This window comes from Plectropomus leopardus, chromosome 12 (genome assembly GCF_008729295.1).
Source record: "Plectropomus leopardus isolate mb chromosome 12, YSFRI_Pleo_2.0, whole genome shotgun sequence".
In the NCBI taxonomy this organism is placed as follows: Eukaryota; Metazoa; Chordata; class Actinopteri; order Perciformes; family Serranidae; genus Plectropomus; species Plectropomus leopardus.
The window spans coordinates 21,744,974-21,763,598 of NC_056474.1; the positions used below are offsets into that span (position 1 = coordinate 21,744,974).

General features: G+C 38.6%; 1 protein-coding gene across 3 annotated transcripts in view; it reads left to right on the forward strand.

Annotated features, from left to right (window-relative positions):
- Positions 1 to 18,625, forward strand: part of LOC121950872 (cAMP-specific 3',5'-cyclic phosphodiesterase 4B-like) — a 66,550-nt gene that overhangs the window by 28,172 nt on the left and 19,753 nt on the right. For 2 of the 3 annotated variants that reach the window (XM_042496955.1, XM_042496956.1), the window contains exons 4-7: positions 3,507 to 3,701; positions 3,787 to 3,847; positions 4,551 to 4,621; positions 5,401 to 5,450. In XM_042496955.1, coding sequence (XP_042352889.1) covers positions 3,507 to 3,701; positions 3,787 to 3,847; positions 4,551 to 4,621; positions 5,401 to 5,450 — 377 coding nt within the window. The remainder of the gene's footprint in view (positions 1 to 3,506; positions 3,702 to 3,786; positions 3,848 to 4,550; positions 4,622 to 5,400; positions 5,451 to 18,625) is intronic. The other variant, XM_042496957.1, reaches the window with a different exon arrangement.

The window sequence follows — 18,625 nt, forward strand, 5'->3', positions numbered from 1 at the left end:
ACATGTTGGATGAACTATAGATTTTTGCATCACGTTTACACAAAAAACGACAAGACACTTTTGTATCACATTGGCTGCTTGTTTTTTTGCTTTTGCCCCGAGCATTTCTGCTTTTTTTTGCTTTTTGATAATGTCACTCTTTGGACTATCTGTTCCCTTTATTTTATGTAAGGGAAAATGTGTTGTGAACGGGTCATTACCGTGAAATAAACCCCGACAGGCTACAGAAAGGGTCTTGAATCACCCTGAAACATAGTTCTGCATTCAGCTGAAATGTTGCCGGTGCGTCACTAACAGGCATGTTGACTGTCAAGATCTGCTGCTCAATATAATGAGAATTAGCAAATAAAACCCCCAAAAAATTTGAACTGTATTTTCTGAATAACCTTTGTTTTAAAACATATCTTAATTTAAGATGGATAAAATGTCTAAAATTATCACTTTAACTGTGCTACCTAACTGAATTATTTGAACAGGGACTAATAAAGGCATTTGTGGTTTTGTGTCAAAATCTGGTGTCGATGGGTCGAGTAACGTAACTAAATGGTCATTGTGCAGGGGTGGGGCCGTTGCAGTATTGCAGTATTGCACATTGCGGTCCAGATTCAGAGGCAGGTCTTGAAAATCTGACTTATGCTGCCCTTAAGGGGTTTATTTCACAATATTGACCCACGCACTGAACATTAATTCTGATTGTTACATGGCTACTTACAAAAGAAAGCTCTAATTTTACACAAAATTATTTTATTATGCCTCTGTGGGCGATAGACATTGTCGGAGGCATTATGTTTTTGGGTTGTTCGTCCCATTCTCGTAAATACGAAAATCACAAGAATTTCTGAAGGATTTTCCTCTGTCTTTTATCTTACTGTTGTTTTGTATCTGTTCTTTTTCAGCGTAATAACGTTTGAAGTGCAGAGTGACAATATGTGCTCAGATGTGAGACATCAGGCATTATTCCTAGACTTTGTTACATGGAACTGTTGTGTGATTTCTTGTGATTTTATGTGAGTCTAATGGGTGTGAATGCTTTTTCAACCAAAAAGGCAATTTTTTGTCACTATGTGAGAGACAAAGTTTTTTTAATCTTGAATCTTAAATCAAATGTCCAATCAAGGCTGAACTGATAAGAATTTGGTGGTCAAAGATGACATTGACCTCACAAAACTGATTTCTAGCCAAATATCGCACAAATCAAAGATAAAATAAATGATAAAAGATAAAATAATGAAGTGATTCACTGTGACATCATAATGTTCTGCTGAGACATTTGTCTGGCCATTATTCAACATTACTCAGCAACAGAAGGGGAGACATTTGGTCAGATACTGAACTGGTGACATTAATCTTGAAACTGTGCTGATTTTACAGATCGTATGTGCTGTCGGGTTGAAGATGTTTGCGAAGCATCCACGTTTAGAATTTGTATCTTCATTGTAGAAACATCCTTATTTGAAGTATTGTCAGCTGTCATGGCTACATATGAGTCTGGACAGACGAGGATGTAAACGGCAACTTGAGTAGTTGGGTGGAGACATAGAACCAAGAGGCTATAACTCTGCTTAATTTGAAAATTATTGGATGTGGTCTTTCAGAGTTCATGACTGCACCCATAACGATGGTCTGCTACTAAGAAATAACAGACTTTAGAATGCCGTAATTGACCAATCGCAGTCGAGTATTCGACAAAGTAATACAATTTTTTTATTTTTCTATTGATCTGTATGTCATTTTTCCATGCCAGAAACAAGCATTGGAAATTAGTTTAGGCATTAAACAATTGGATCATGTGTTGCATTTGACTTTTTATGCTTTTTTAAAATGTTATTCTCATTAGATTTCTTTGTCAGGGACCATGTAAAAAAAACATTAATTTCAGGCAATGAGAGGAGATGCTTATTTCAGATGAAACTACTGTACTGTAGCCTACTTACCATCTGTTACCTCTGAGCAGGTAGATAACAGACACTGCAACGTACAAAAGGTCGGTTGAATATGGCTGAGTGTATCTGTTACAACTAAAAAAAAACACTTGAATATGCCTGACGTCACAGCATACGGAGCTAATCTCTCTTTTTGCTCGTCTGTTGCTCCTGACTGTGAGGAGGAATTAGTGGAGCTGTCATGGACAGTATTCCAGTGAGATAGACCAGAACAGAGCAGCAGTTTACAATAAAACAACCCCTCCTCTCACTGACCAGCAAAGCATACTTATTTAATGAGCACAATAGTTTTGGTTTTTAGGCCATGGATGGATGGGTGAGTAATCATTTTAGGGTTTATGCAACCATCTCTTTGCTAGATGGGATTTGTGAACATGTTGCGCAAGCCAGTACTTAGTGGCAGCTTATTGAAAGTACTCGGAGCATGATGATGATGGTGTGATTGTCAGTGTAAATGGGTAGATTGATGATTGATCGGAAATAGACTCCTTTAAAGTAATAGTTCAGGAATGTCCAAGAACCATTAACTGATTTCATGTACAACTATACATGCTCTCTAAAGCCCAGAGGGGTAAATCACCACTTCCATCCCCGTAAGATATTATATTAATTCTTTGGACAACAATACTTTATTTTCTGATATCACAAAGTCTGCCATGATATGATTTTGATTTGATACAATTTAGGGGCCGGCGATCAATATGAGACAATATCATATGCCCATTTAACACAAATGGTTATAGAAGAAGCAGCGACCTCTTTGTGAGCCATTGAAATATAGTTTGATATTTTAGAATCTCCTCTGAACTACTGAAAAACTTAAGTAATAAATAATAAGTAATAATGAAGTTAAAGTATGTTTATAATAACGTTAAAGCACTATTATAATGCAGTTTATGGACTTTTAAAAAGTTAAATAAAGTACTGCTATAATACAGTTTATGTATTGTTATAAAACAGTAAAGTACTAATATAATGCAATGAAAGTACTGCTGCATTACAGTTAAATTACTGTTATCATATAGTTTTTATATACCCTCATAAAAAAAGTTAAAGTACTGTTATAATACACTTTATATACTGTTAGAAAAACGTTAAAAATTACAATACAATACAAAAGTTGAAGGACTGTTATAGGAAAAAAAAAGTAAATAAATGTTTATCATGTTTCTTGATTATTTTATCTCATATCCTCATTGGTTGCGTATGGCATTTGATTTGTCTTGGCCTGTCTTTTCTTTCAAATCTAAAATATTTCCACACTGGTGATTTATTCTATAGAGGGTAGTAAATATCTTCATTGTCTTTTTCTTGGCTGCTTGCCATAATCTGCCTGTTGTTTTTGATACCACCGAGGTGACATTTCGAGCTTCATGCTGATATAGAGTGTGAAGCTTGAAACGTCACCTTGGTGGAAGTTCAATTAAATATTTCTGGGAGCATAACTTAGTATGAAGACTCTGTTTTTCTGTTGTTACACCTCTACTAAGTACAAAATCATTTTTTTTCAGTTCCTCTCCTCTCTTATTTAACTGTTTGCTGTTGTCCTTTGTCTTCTCTTAGCTTTGAAGGGGAAAATGGTCCATCGTTGTGCTGCAGTCCTTCAGACCTGCAGGCGTCCCCAGGTTCAGGTCTGGTTCTACATCCAAACTTGGCTGCCCATGGCCAGCGCCGGGAGTCCTTCCTGTACCGCTCTGACAGTGACTACGAACTATCGCCGAAGTCCTTGTCTCGCAACTCTTCCATTGTTGGAGAACTGTAAGTTGAAATTATCATGAAACCTATCCTATCCTGTTACATCAAATTCACTATGTTCAGCTCTGTATTTGTCGGTCTATTACAGTTTTCCCATCTCGTCCCATTTCAGGCATGGAGAGGACTTGATAGTGACTCCATTTGCTCAGGTAAGAGCTTCTTATGAATAAATCTTCTGCGCACAGCATTTCAGCCATCTTAATGATGTTTTGCTAGGTAGCATTTTTGGGAAGCACATTTTTGCCCCAAGGGCTTTCAAGATGTGAAGTACCTCATGGATTCAGGCAGTTGCTCACTCACTTGCTCGCTCTCACTCACTCATTCACTCACTCACTCACTCACTCACTCACTCAATCAGTTATGAAAAAAAAAGCCTCTCTGCCCCCTGGTGGCCCTTAATGGGAATGACAAGGTCATTTTAGACTCATTATCACCAACTTAACTAATGTAAAGTAAAGAATAAAGAATCTACTGAAAATATTTTATAAAATATTTTTCCTTTGTAAATCCTCTGGCTGTAAATTGGGAGCACAAGCACCATTCATTGAGTCACAGCTGCAATGACAACTGAATTCGCTGCCAATTAACAGTTTTAAATGACACAGACAGACACAACTATTAGTCTGCATAGTCAGCTGCAGTTCTGTGCAAACAAGAATACATTTTTTTGAAAATTAAAAAATACAGAGCCAGTAGCCATCACATCGATATACTTTGAATATAATAAAGGTGCAACTATCCATCTGTATACTCTCTCAATATTTAAATCAATAATTCTGTGTACCTTATTTTTACTTTTTCACGCTCATGAAGGCTTCTTATTTTCATCCCCTTTTCTTGTGTTTTTTTCAGGTTCTGGCAAGCCTTCGGACTGTCAGGAATAATTTCACCACCTTGACAAATGTACAGTGTACATCCAATAAGTAAGACATTTCATAATTTTCTTATATTATTTGCTTTAGTAATGTGAAAGTGACTACATTCTACAGAATGTCTTCATTTATGCAGTGTTTTTTTTGTTGTTGTTTTTTAATGGGGTGCTCTTTTTCATTTGCATGCTGATAGAAATCCTTTGCTTAAAATCCAGAACAGTACATACAGTTTGCAGATTCCTGTAGTAAATTGCATGATGATTTCAGCTTTAAGGAACATTTTTAATTTCAACATATCATCATGCCTCACTTGGGGGCGCCAGAGCATCACAAACATTCCTAATGCTATTGTCTCATGGAGGAAACACATATCAAACCAAGTGTGGAATCAGACATCAACAGTCTGTGGCATCCATACAGAGACATCTTATTTTATTTTGGATGGAAAGAGGGGGTTCCCTTAACATGTTTAAGTTCATAAAGGCTCCCTTTGATCACTGAACCAGGTCAGTTGCATCACGTTTGCCAGAGGTAGACTCAGAGTCAGTCTGACCTCAGAGAGAGGGGTCACTGTGAGCCAACACTGAGTCAGACATGACGATGTCACATGTTAGAAAATCTGACCTGCGTCCCCCGGTTCAGAAAACTGAACCCTCCTGCGCCCCTCCCTCAGAGAACTGAGGGAGCATCTGTTTTGTGTTTGTGCTGTGGCAACAATGACTGCTGCTTAAACCAAATTGTACTGTGGAAAAAAAATAATGCAGCCATTTGTTACACATCGGGGCTCCTGATTTTAATAGTTACTGGCTTGTTTTCTCTCTGGTTTGCAGGAGGTCTCCTGCTGCGAATCAGCCTTCTCTCACTAAAGTCTGTCTGTCAGGTGAGTCCTCTAACAAGCCTGCTATGAGCAATGCAGTGTGATTCAGTGCTGGTGTTATTGTGATGGCTTTATAAATGCCAAGTCAAAAGTCAAGTTTGAATGTCGGTGGATTTAAAAGATAGAAAACAAGGTTTTTTCCTGGCTCAAAACAGGCGCATGTGTTCCCATCCTGATCATGTGCGCACACGAACATGTGCACAGGGCCTTCAACTGGCTCAAGCAAACACTTTTTACAAGCAACATATTTTAGGAGTTCTAATAATTCTATGATTTGATAAAATACAGTTGTTCATAAATTGTTGCCAAATTGCAACATGGATAATCAGTTGTGTCTTTAATGAGAATTATGTGCTCCCAGTAACATTTGTTCATGTACTGAAGTAGCAGTAAAGTTTTGTATGACGCAGAGAATATGTCCACAAACACTGATACACTGAATATCTTGTGAAACAATTTGATTCTGCTGACAAAATATTGTTGCACAATGTTGATCACTTTCTGTTTTTGAAGCATTTAAAAAAAAAATTCTTTAGAGAAGCAACTGTCACACACTTTTACAATGCACTTTTACAAGACAGCCTATCATTTTTATATAATTTATTTATATTATTTTACTTCTTATTTTTAATTATTTGTGTTTATCAGTATTTGTGGGATTCATGTTCTCATATGTATTGTAATGAAGCAATGCCATGTATTACAGATGTCTATTTAAACTGCTGTCCTGATAAAGTGGGACAAAAGTTGATTGAAAAACAATTTTCCTACATTTCACTACAGTAAACTTTGTAGTTTCAACACAAAACGGTGTTCAGAAGCATAGAGTAGCATTCACAAACACTGACAGCTGTTTGCAGCTGCATTTATAAACCCCAGCTGGTGAGCCAAAACTATCATCAAATGGCACGGAAAAATAGTTTCGTTTCTGTAATGATTTTTTTGTTGTGGTGGCAATGACATTAACAGCGGAAACACTGTGGCATATCAGGTTGACCCAACTTTGCTGCAGTCCAAAACAGATGGCTCTTGTCTTCCTCTTTGGCAGTTTTAGCAACGCTTTTCCTGGTCAGGAAGTTTCCTGGGGTTTGAAGGCAATTTTTGTAGTGGCCAAACAATGAAATAACACTATCACGTTATGCTTTTTGCGAAATGACTCGTATCTCTATAAGAATAGTATCTATTTAGTCCAATAACATTTTTGAAAGTCTAGAAGAGCCACACAATTTAATCATTTCATTGAAATTCAAGTTAGTGGAGCGCTAAAAAGTAATTAGCCACTCGGTGAGAGGAAGTTTCTATTGCCCTTGCTCCATGGGCCATACAGTGCAGAAACGGTGTCGATCATTTGGGTAATCTCTCGTGCGGCAGTTGAATTTTCTTGACTTTATGCACTGTGGAGCAACTTTTCTATGAATGAACAGGGCTCCATGTTCATCATTGTGTCCAATTCTCTTCATACATCTGTATTCCAGGTGCACTGCACTGATTACAACAGTGCCACCACGTTGCTGTAATGCCGCATTTGCACTTAGAAATCACAGAAATATACAAATTGCAACGCTCACTTTTAGGCAGGATAAAATTTGCTTGAGGGGGGCCGCATCATAATTCTCTATACAGAAAAAAAACTGCAAAAGAATTAAAAAATAGTCCAGTCACGGGAATCCTCATACGTGCAGTTTCAAGCATAAAAGTTAGATAGAGATCGAAATTTTTACTTGCATGTGATTAGAATCTGCACAACATTTAGAATTAAAAAAACAACAATGAATAAACAATAGCAGTTGCATACAAGTTACTGCTGTGTCATGCAGAGGGAGAAAATAAAATATGTTTGTGCATTTGCAAACACAGCACACCCTCATTTCATACTCAGTTTTCTGCATGCAAATGCCAGTGTACATGGGCTCTGGGTAGAACTGCAATTGTTATGAGAATTTCCATGTCTTTACAGTAATAGATGTCAACGCTGCAAACTGTGTTATCTTTAAGGGTGTTCACATGTGCAAATAGAAACTTTAATCTTTTGAGTTACCGATAGAGGAAACCGTGATTGATGATAACCATGCAAAAATTCCCATGCACTGACATTGTGACTGAACAAAGAGAAAGAAAGAGGGTGAGACCCACATAAAGATTTAATGGTTGAGATTCAGATCAGGTAGATGTAAAGGAGGAAAGGATGGGTGAAAGAAAGGGAGGTGGTGATGTCGGTTCCTGCTGCACTGGTTTTTCAAGCCTGATTGACGTCAGCAGGGCCTGCACACGGGTGCTCTCCACTTCCTATCAGCACAGATGGGCTGCTGGGAGCGTCCCGCAGCAGGAAAAAATACAAGACAACTGTGAGCCTCTTATTGTCCTTCCTCCTCCACACTTCTCACAAACCTTGACCTTCTCCAAGTAATCTCTGACGAGTGAAACTGTCCTGTCGCTGGCTTCCATCATGATGCACAAGGAAGATAGAATGAGAAAAACAAGTATGATTAACTCTGTTTGAACCCTCTGGCACACAGTACACATGTGTTTCAAATATGGAATCCTGCTCAAGTCCCACCAACCAATATCCCCATCATTAGCACTTTCTGAGCATACAAAGAACATACAGTACACCTGCTACTACAGTAAATAATAGTAATTGTTCAGTAGGAGACTACAACAATTGACAATATCACAAGATGCCCTCATATCCTTCCTTGTGCTGCTTTCCGTCTCATTTTCGTCATCTCTTTGACCGGAAAATGAGAACAGACTTTTCCTGTTTTTCTGTGTTTTTAGTGAGGCAATATTCCCAGTTGTGGAAGCGATCAGCCGAGTCACCAGACGAAAATGTTGGCATTGTACATATTTAACATGCTTTCAGAAATGTACATTTCATTTCATCAACTTTTCTAAAGTGACATGTTATATGAGTTGACGGCCACTTTTAGAGACCAATGAACAACATCACTGTCTGTTTTTTTTAGTGAATCATTATTGTGTTTCCAGTGATTCCAGCCAACAACAGTAGTTGTTTTTTTTTTTACAAAGACATCACTATTGTGTCTGCTGTGATTATGCCACCAACAGTGATTCTTAACTAAGACTGAGACAGCAAAGAGTCATCATATCTGCCCATAATAACATACCAATGTCATGTATCCCTGGTTTGCAGCAGTGTGCCAATATTTATTCTGGCGATTGGGTTGAAAAGACACAGTACCTGCATCATCCTGGACATGAGCTCAGTTTAGACAGCTGATAAGGACCACTATGAAACTTTGAATGCCTCTCATAAAGGGCAGAATTTCCCACACATTGATTTATTTTTGCTGGGCCAACACATTTAAAACATCTGCCACCACAAGAACATTTATTAGGAGCACTATTGTAATATCCATTGTATATATATTGTTCAGCTGTTTTAGTGCACTTGGGGCAGAGACAGCGCAGCAGAACATCAGGCACATTAAAAGTAAAACTGAAATTTTTAATCTGCCTTACACCCATGTTAGGCCAACAGCTAACGCCTGCGGCCCTTGTCGCCGCGGTGTGTCCCTGCACCGTTGGCCCTCGTCTACACTCATATGCTTTTTTTCCCGCCAATTCAGCATGTTGATTTGACAGCAGCTGCTGTGGAGCCCGTTGGTAAATAGAATCACTCTGACTTGGCCATTCAGCTCAGCGCCAACAGCTCAAGTTAAGAGGGAGTGGGGTTGAAACAAACTTTGATGAAATTGCTTTTTTTCTGTCATTAAGCTCTTAACAGAAATGTTTTCTGGTTGGTTGTGTTGTTTTTCACTGGTGCACAGTAAATATGCTTTGTTCTTTCAATATTGGGCTGTGTTGTTCACGTGCTAATTGGTTAACTAGCGTCATGGAGGTCTTCTGGTTTCCCATTTTGAATGGCCATTACAGACAACTGCCGTCTACTATTATGGAGCATCTCCTCTCACGTAGGCACAGAGCATACATGTTTGTTAGCTGTCATTTTGGTGTCTTCCTGTACAACTTTCTGGCCAAGACACAGAGACATGGGGGGACGCAGCAGGGGGCTTATGACGCAGCTATTTCTTGGATGTCGTTCTTCATGTTTCATGGCCTTAAAACTGCTCTTCTTATCCATCGATGTGATCTGATCAGCTGTGAATGGATCAACAGTATCAATCATCCACCTTGCAAGTTACAAACTGCTGCATAGGAAAAAAAGAGGTCAGGGAGAGCTCCGTCTGCTCTGTGCTCTTGAACCCAGAAAAACCTCTGAATTTAGAGAAGCAACACAGAATGACAGAGAGGGACACAAATGCATGTAAAATATGCCAAAAAACAAAAGTCCCCCCTCCCCATTGAAAATGTACCCAGTGAAATGGAGTGCGACACATTAGATGGCAGAGAGTTGTGTGGGTTCCTGTAGGAAGATGGTGAGGTTGCACTCAGAGATAGAGTGGGCTCAAGGGACAGTGAGGGAGATGCCAGATTGTTGCGGGGAGAGAGATGGGAAAGAAAGAAAACACAGCAAAGGTCAGAGAGAGACGTCACTGTTTCGGAGCCTTTTAATCAGATGCGATATGGGAGCAGCAGAAAAAAGGTCACATTGAATGAAATAAACAAACGGAGCTAGAACGTGACCGCAGTGACTGGGTGAAAGAACACAAGACACAGAAAAGTGGGGGGTATATTAAAAATCAGCTCAGCTGCAAAATGCGTCATTACAGGCTGTTTAGGCCGTTAACAATCTTACGCCAAGAGGGGATTGTAGTTTCCCTCATGTGAGTTTGCAGTTTACACTTCGCAAACTGTCTTGGCCCCATCACATGCAGTCCCGTGAGCCCCACAGCCAACAAAGGGCTCCCTCTTCCCTGACTGATTCAGATTATAGGCTTTGCTCTTCATTATGCCAGATAAAAAGACTTTTGAGGAAAAAGCTTGATTGTGACGTCTTTGACCGTCAAGGACTGGTGATTAATCTGTAACAGTTATCAGTAGCATGAGCTGAATATTGTCACAGATGGCAGGGACTCCAGGGTCCATGGTTAGTCATTTGACCAAGAAGAGGATGTGAAACCTCATCATGTTCTTGGCGAAAATGTTCCCTTTGACTGGTCTTGAGAAATTAATGTTTACACATTGCCCTTAAGAAATTAATGTTTAAGGCAGCGCTGCTATAAATGGAGTCTGGGTGCTGAAGTAGGCTGCTTTAGTTAACCCCCTTCATGGAAACAATTAACAGTTCTGCTTAAATGTTGACATGTGCATTTATGATTGAAATTCAGAGGTACAGAATGTAGAAATTCTAGGTTACGGTTTGGAAACATTTAAACTTTGCTATTCCTCCTTACACTGCCTGTTCATACACTGCAAGCTACTATTGCAGGACCTTTACACTTGTTGTAAGGGAAAAAGCAGATATTCTAGCAAGATAACTAAGCTAATCACCGGCATCTACCTGTCTAGCAGAGAACAGGCCGACTCTGTGTGTCTTGTCATCCCCACCCTCTTTTTCAGTGCTCACCAGCGAAATTGAAAGCCAACCCTAGATGTACTCGTTTTGAAACAAGTTTTGTCCGCCTCTCTAAATTTATTTTCATATTTGTGTTTTTTGGCGCTATGTCCGCCATTTTCGTAACTCCCCCTTGGATCCATGAGGCTACTTCTTGGTCACAACCTTTTTAGATGTACCTGACCTCACCTGGTGCTGTCATTCCACTGGGTCATACGTGATGATTTAGGGGGATTACTTTTGCATGAGTCTGTACATCGTCCTTTTAGGAAAATCCTACATAGTATACCTTAAGTATTTAAGTTTTTTTTTCCAAAATGTTTTCCTCTAATCTAACTAGCAGAATTACATTCATAATAGGAACACAAACAAATGGGGTTTTATTTAAAGTGAACTATGATAAATGCCACACAGTTTCACCATATAGATTGCTACATTATTCATATTCCTCTGGAACTGAAGGAATAATCATTTAAAGAAATATTTCATTATTATCATATACTCTTTTTTACTCTACTCTTTTATACTCTACACTTTTTTCCAAAGACTTAAATAGGAAATTAATAACTGATACGCCAAATAATAATACTCTACAATAATAACGGTAATACCTCAAAATGCATCTTGCATCTGTCAATTACGTCTAAGGTTACAGCAAGCAGCCAGTTAGCCTATCTCATAGTATAGAGACTGCAAACTAGAGAAACAACTAGCTTGGCTCTAAGCACAGGTAAGAAAGTCTGCCTACCTGCAAGTTTGCAGCTCACTTATTAAAACTTTCATTCTTGTTTGTTTAATACATGCAAAAACAAAGTGCAAAAATAAGGAGTTGTGGTTAAAAAAGGTATATTTCCCAAAATATGTTTCCTTTTAACTGTGGTAGGATTTATTGTAAGAACATGTACTAATGAAACCAATAGAACTCATAGGATGCACTTTCTATGCTGGGTGAATTGTATTTTATTTAGAAAGTATGACAGAGTTTAGCTGCTTGCAGTCATTGTTTTATAGTGAATTAAGGTGGCCGATACACATAAGTAGGCATCATCTACAACATCCTCCAGTATATTATTGTATAGTATTGCAATGCGTTTCCATTTCAGTGCCTATTTAGACCTCCCAGGGAAAAGGGTTCGAGCACCATTGTGTAAGACATTGACGTATATAGTTTTTTATATAAGTTGAAAGTGTTTTCATCTTTTTCATTATATTTGTTGTCAACCTTGTTGACAAAAAAAAGATTTATGTGACTTTGTGGGATGCATGCAGACTGCTCAGAAAGTTACTGCAGTTCAAACTTTGCAAAATGAATTGAGTACTGCAGACAGCTGCATTCAAACATAGACATTTTTTGCCTTGAAACTAAGCAGACATGTGACTATGTGCGTATATCGTCCAGGGTGTGGGGTGGTATTACTCATTTGTCTTTTGTTTCTTTTTGTAAACATGTCCTGAAAGAGAAGTAATAAAAGGCTAATCTTCATTTTGACAGAATGAAGGAGGGAAAAAAAAGCACGTGTTAATCACCAGCAATTTGCACTTTGAATGCCAAATAAGGAATAATCACTTTTAAATCAGAGAAGGAGTGTTGATGTGTAGTTGTGTATGTGCAAGTCTGGGTGTGCGTGCAAACAAGTGCACCAATAACATACTGTAGAAGTCTTTATATACGGCCAATATGAGGCAGTGGGCGTCTGTTATAAACGGCGCAGTAAGCTGTGTCCAAATGGACCTATTGCTTGCTGCTTGCAGCTGTCTGAGGAACCACTCACACATAGAACTTCACACGTGACACTGCTGATTCCTTCGGTCCAGATATTATGATGTTTGGTTATGAAAAATATTGAATTACCTGTATGTTGTTACTCTGTATGTTGTAAAAAAAAAAAAAAAAAAAAAAAAAGCACTTAAAAAATATGCCACTTCTACTCATAGCTCAGAGAATTTCATCGTTCTACTGTTACTGGTTAAGTAGCAGCTTTAGATTTTATACACAAAATATAATAATTAAAACATGATGCGTTATTATTCATTAAACTATTCAACATTATATCAGAATGGAAAACTTTGTCATGAACACAGTAAATAAAAGTATATTGTACTGATAATGCTTTACTAAATCTGGATTTTTACACTGTAGTATTATGAGTTTTACTACTAATAATGGATAGTTTTACTCAAGAAAGAAAAACTGGGTCCTTATATCATTGCCAATACCAGCATTGCCAGTTAGAGAAAGACTGAAAAGTAGCAAGCAAGACGGCATTTGCCTGGGGCCCCCAAATCACTGAATCAGCCCAGAAAATTATGCTAATTATTTTTAATCATGCCTAATGTGCTAATCATTTGGCTTATTTATATTCATGTTTTCAGTCATGCTTTTCATTGTTTGCACTCTTTAATGTCTCTCTGTTGTAGTGGCTATCTTAATATCTGGCCCAGAGACAGCAAATTAGCCTTCGGCTAACAGTGGCACATGTTCAGCAATGTGTTGATAAAATGCACTGTCTCTAAAAAGAATTTAAAAAAAATAGAATTTCCTTAATAAAAAATCCCACACTAGTCGCAGGTACTCATGGTCAGGCAGACAGCTGAATACACTTACTGTGACATGCTTCTGCTGCAAAGCCCTAAAGCCTGGGCCTTGCTGCTGCAAAGAGCCACTGAGTTCTGTTTGCTTGTTTTTTCAGGATTTATTAATAATGAACATGTCACGTCTAAATTGCACCAAATTCGACACTGCACGTTCTTAGGTCATCAGTAATACACCCCCAAGTGTGAAGTAGATCCAATGCAGAGTTCTCGAGATGCACAGGACACACACACACAGGCAGATTCATTGCTTCATATACTTCAACTCTAAAATAATAATTTGTGTATCAGTTACTTATCCTGTGTTGCAGTGAAGGGATGAAGTTCAAGTTAAGCCCATATTGTTTGTGTGTGAGACAGTTTTGCAAATATAATTTCCCACTGTCATTTACAATATGATGAAGTTTACTTCCTCACATTTAAAATAATGAGGACACAGATGGGGGGCTGGGCACACAGACAGACAGCTGACCACAAACTGACAGCCAGAACAAATTTGACCTGTCTTTTTCAGTCTGGGCAGTCAGCTCTGCTCACGTCTGCAGCAGTTACTCTGCTCCACAGCAGGAATCCATGTCAGGTTTTCCAGGCTCGCAGCCAGAGGAGAGGATCCGGAGGGCTGGAAGCGTGCAGCCTGGTTAAGTATTTGAATTATGTCATTGACGTCAGCACAGTCATAAACCTCGCTGCGGCCCATCCCTCGGGCTGGCCCGTGCCAACACAGCTCCATGGTGCATTGTGAAGGAGCTGTCAAACAGGCCCTGATGAGCTGTGTGTGTTTGTTTGTATAACTGTTGAAGCCTTTTGTTTTGATAGGTGAGAAGATTATGCATTTGTTGTAAACCATGAAAGACATAATCAGTTCTGAAGGTTGTTTGTGCGAGAAGACAAAGGGTGGTGGCAGTGTGGTTTCGGGGATGGACCTACCGTAAATGTCCACCACACCACAGGTGACCCAGAAATTACTTCAAACATCACACCTCCCTTCCCCATATTAGTATGTGTCATACAGCAGCCAGCAATTTTTATTGAAATATCAAAATAACACTTATGCATACATATAACTTTTTATATTGTTCTGACAGTAGGTAAAAACTGCATAGAATATATGCATACAAATACTCACATATGGTAACATGATACAAATATATAAAAATATATTTCAAAATTATGCATTATAGTATGTCAAAGAAAAAAACGCATGTTGAAATGAGTAAGTATTCATTTTATGAATTTGAAACAGTATACACAATGTAATTTACATGACAAAAGAGCAGAGTTTCAAAAAGTAAAGAGTGAAACTTGCTTCAGGAAGGTCACTGATCAAAGTCAAGATAAATATATTGGTAGTGTGTTTTCCCACCAGGTCTGTATGGAGTTGACTGTTTACCTTTTAGATAAGTCTTTTGTGTTGATATTTGATTGCACAAGAATTTGGAAGAATTAAAGGGTAACTTTTTCTATCTGGACCCTATTTTCCTTTTTTTTGTTTCTAAGTGACTAAAGAGAACAGCAATTTTTGAAATTGCTCTTATGTTGAGTGACAGTGCTGAAGCCAAGAGCGGCAAAACGGACTGCAATGTGCAGTGCACCGTCAGTATATGTCCACTGAAAGTGCTTGTTTTGCCACTGACGGGCAGGCTTCTCTTCAGTTCAGCAGTATACTAGCACTATGCTGTACCACATTAAGAACAAAGCCAATAAGGTTTTCATGTTACACTGGTTAGCTTGACTGGGCAGCTCTAAACTGCGCCGGTCGGGTGAGAGCTAGCAGAGCCACTCATTTGGCAATTACTGCTGGTAATGCTGTTAAGACCTTTGGTGGCAGCAAAGTGTTGCTGTTGAAACATTGTGCCAACCCTGCGGTATCCCCCACAGGTCACCCTCATGAGTAAGCAGCTTAATTTGGTGTTGTTATATTAACGTAAGCCCTTTATGCACCTTTAACAGTGTCAACACGGCTAGTGATACTAACAAAGAGTGCTAAAAGGGTTTTGCAGCTCAAAGTGAAGCCATTTATTCACCAGGGCAACCTCAGGGAAGACCATGGGAGGAGTTACCGTTCGTAATCGCAGATTAAGCAGCACTGATGGCTAGTAACCACTAGAACTGGTTGGAACACAGTGCAGAGCGGCAAAGGAAGTTAAGACTGGAGGGTGGGCAGTGGGCACCATCTCCTGCACGGTAACACATTTACAACAAGAAAGATTCAAATATCTCCACCTCATAATGGATAGAGCTTTGAAATGCTGCGCTAAAAGTCACAGAGTCCACGCGGTGCTAGAATAAAAGAAAAGGCCTCTTGTATTTCATGATGTCTTTTAGCTTTAGTTTTTTTTCTTAAAAATTAATTGGTTAGTCACAGGTTAATCTTTGTCAAGGTATCAAAAGCAAAATTAACTGAAAATGACATCCCTAATTGAAATGAATGGAAATTAATCATCATAAAACACATATTATTCAGTGTTGACAGAAACAAAATAAAACTCCCAAAATATGTCTTATTGGTGTATTTTTTTTTTCCAGTGTCATACCGATCAACAGTAGCAAAAACAAGTACTTTTAGTGGACTTATATTGAAGATGCATATTTATGGAGAGATAAAATTGCAGCCTGTTTCACAGCTGCTGGCTGCAGCGGTCTCGCTCAGTACTGGACAAATTTCAAAAATTTTTCCCATTACATAACTGAGGGAATAGAGTCCTGATTGAGAGAGATCAAAGTTGTCCTTCAAGGTGCCTTCTCCTTTTATTTCTCTTTGTTTCTGTTTCTGTTTCCTCATGCCAAACTTTTTTTTTTTTTTTTCCCTCTCTCAACTGGTGAATGTATTGACGCACATTGGGGATGATACAAAGGTGAATCATTGACCCCCCCGCCCCCCGTCCCTCCTGTGGTAGCTCCACATGTAGTGCGAAGTCAAACACAAGCAGTACTGAGTACGTGCACATATCTCTGTCAAAATATGTTTTCTCCTTCACAATGTGGGTAAGGTCAAGATGAGGAGTGCATGTGTTTACGTACATGCAGATAGCTCCGAGCTGTTTACACTTTAACTGACTGTAATGACTCAAGTCTTTTTCATTGACCCTCTGTTGGCACTGGCCCCATTATTTCCTGACAAGTCAAAGTAGTATAAAAAAAAACAGGACGTCAGCCATGTTAGTCACTGTCTTGAAGTCAATCATGAAAATGCAAACACTCCATGAGAAGTGGCCTTGTGTCAAGCCTGTTAAGCTGCTCACAAAGTTCCTATGTATTCAAGTATTTGAAGTGCTTGAGCTCATTTTTTGTCAATACTACTACTTTATTTTAGAGTAAAATATCGTTCTGTTTTGTTTGAGCACATGTATTTGACAGCTGTAGTTACCTTGCAGGTCAAGATTTCACATATGAAATATAAAATTTAATGCATTTTTATAGATTTATCCACCCAACAGCATATAAAGCTAGGACTTTTAATTGTAATAAATTTGTTTTTTTTCAATTAGGTAGTTTTTGCTGCACAAGTCTCGCCCCCTATTTTTTGCCATGTGTTCCAATGACAGTCGAGCAAGTCTTGAATTTTAACTGTAACAGTCTTCACCGACACATTACATTACATATAGTTACATCTTCAGGTAAATAATGTAAGCATAAGGCCAGATAACCAGCTATCTAACATGCAGCTACATTAAGAGGACTTAGCCTAATGTCAAATCAGCAACTTCAGCCAGCTTTATTTCCTTTTTATATTAGTGGTAATGTTACAAAAAAAGGACAGATAGCAGGTATGTTGGTTGCTGACCTATTTTAAAGAGGACATGATTTATCATTAGTCAGTATCAAGGCCAATGTCCCTTTGTTTATATTATCTCTGTACGGCTATCTGTGTGTTGCCCGAGTTTAACTTTCTACAGTAAAAAGAGATTGACGTTAGTCATCACCATGGTCTGTAGTCAGTAATATATACATAGAGTACTTTATTGATCCCCAGAGAGAAAAAGGGGACACATATCCAGCAGTGCTGGTGCAATGTTGACTGATGGTCTCGTCATCCTCAGTTACTACGGCTCTAATCTTAACAGAACTGGAGCCACCGTTTTTCTCTTTGTCAAGCTTGTCTGACCGAGCATCAGTAACTAAGGAGGGCCAGACTTAGGATTGGTCCATTTCAAATCCAAAATATTAATCAGTTCAGTTTATAATGAATATTGCAATTATAAATTGAACTCAGAATTTACTCCAGCTTGTGCTGCTGCCCTTGCAGTCCATGTTTACGCCATCTCCATGACTTCATCATTTTTTTTTATGTTTCTTTGTGAATTTTCTGTTAGAAGTAGTGCAAAAATGAAAGGCCCATACACACTAAGCACATTAACAACACCATTCAGTGTTGAAAGAACAAAGCATTTACCATGTGCCAGTGAACAACAACAACATAAAAACCATCTTGACATGTTCTTGCTCAAGAGCTCAGTGGTTAAAGAACAATTTAACTTTATATCAAGCTTGTTTTGATCTCACTCCCTCTTGACTTAAGCGCTCAGCTGAACTGTGTCATTCACCGACGTGCTCTGCCATCGTCAACTCAACATGATGAATTGGTGGGGGGAAAAAAAGCCAGACTAGAGGAAACTGTGCAGAGGAAACCACAGCAACTAGGGCCACAGACGCGCACCGACATCCCAACACTGACTGACGGTAGACAGCTGGCTTTTTGTGTCAGGGCCTTAACAGCTAGTTGTTCAAGAAGTTGTCTGCCATATATACTTATTCTAAAGTGACGTCTGATTGCGAAGGATTTGTGAGCTTTCCAATTTTAGAGTCAAGACTAGGGGTGTGCCATATCATAACATTCATGATAATATAGGTAGTATTTATGATATGAAAAATTCATATAGTGATACTGGTAATATTTCAACTTGCTGACATAGTGACATCATACCATTATGCATGGAAACAGCAAACATAACTAAAAACGAAACTGCTTCCCGCTCCTTAGTTTCAAATCCAGAAGTGACGTCAGTAGTGTTGAATCAGTGCTGTCCTGAGTGTGAACATCACTCTGAGTCACTTTTATTTCTTAAGAACTGAGAGATAATATTTGCTGAGTTTTTACTGAAAATTT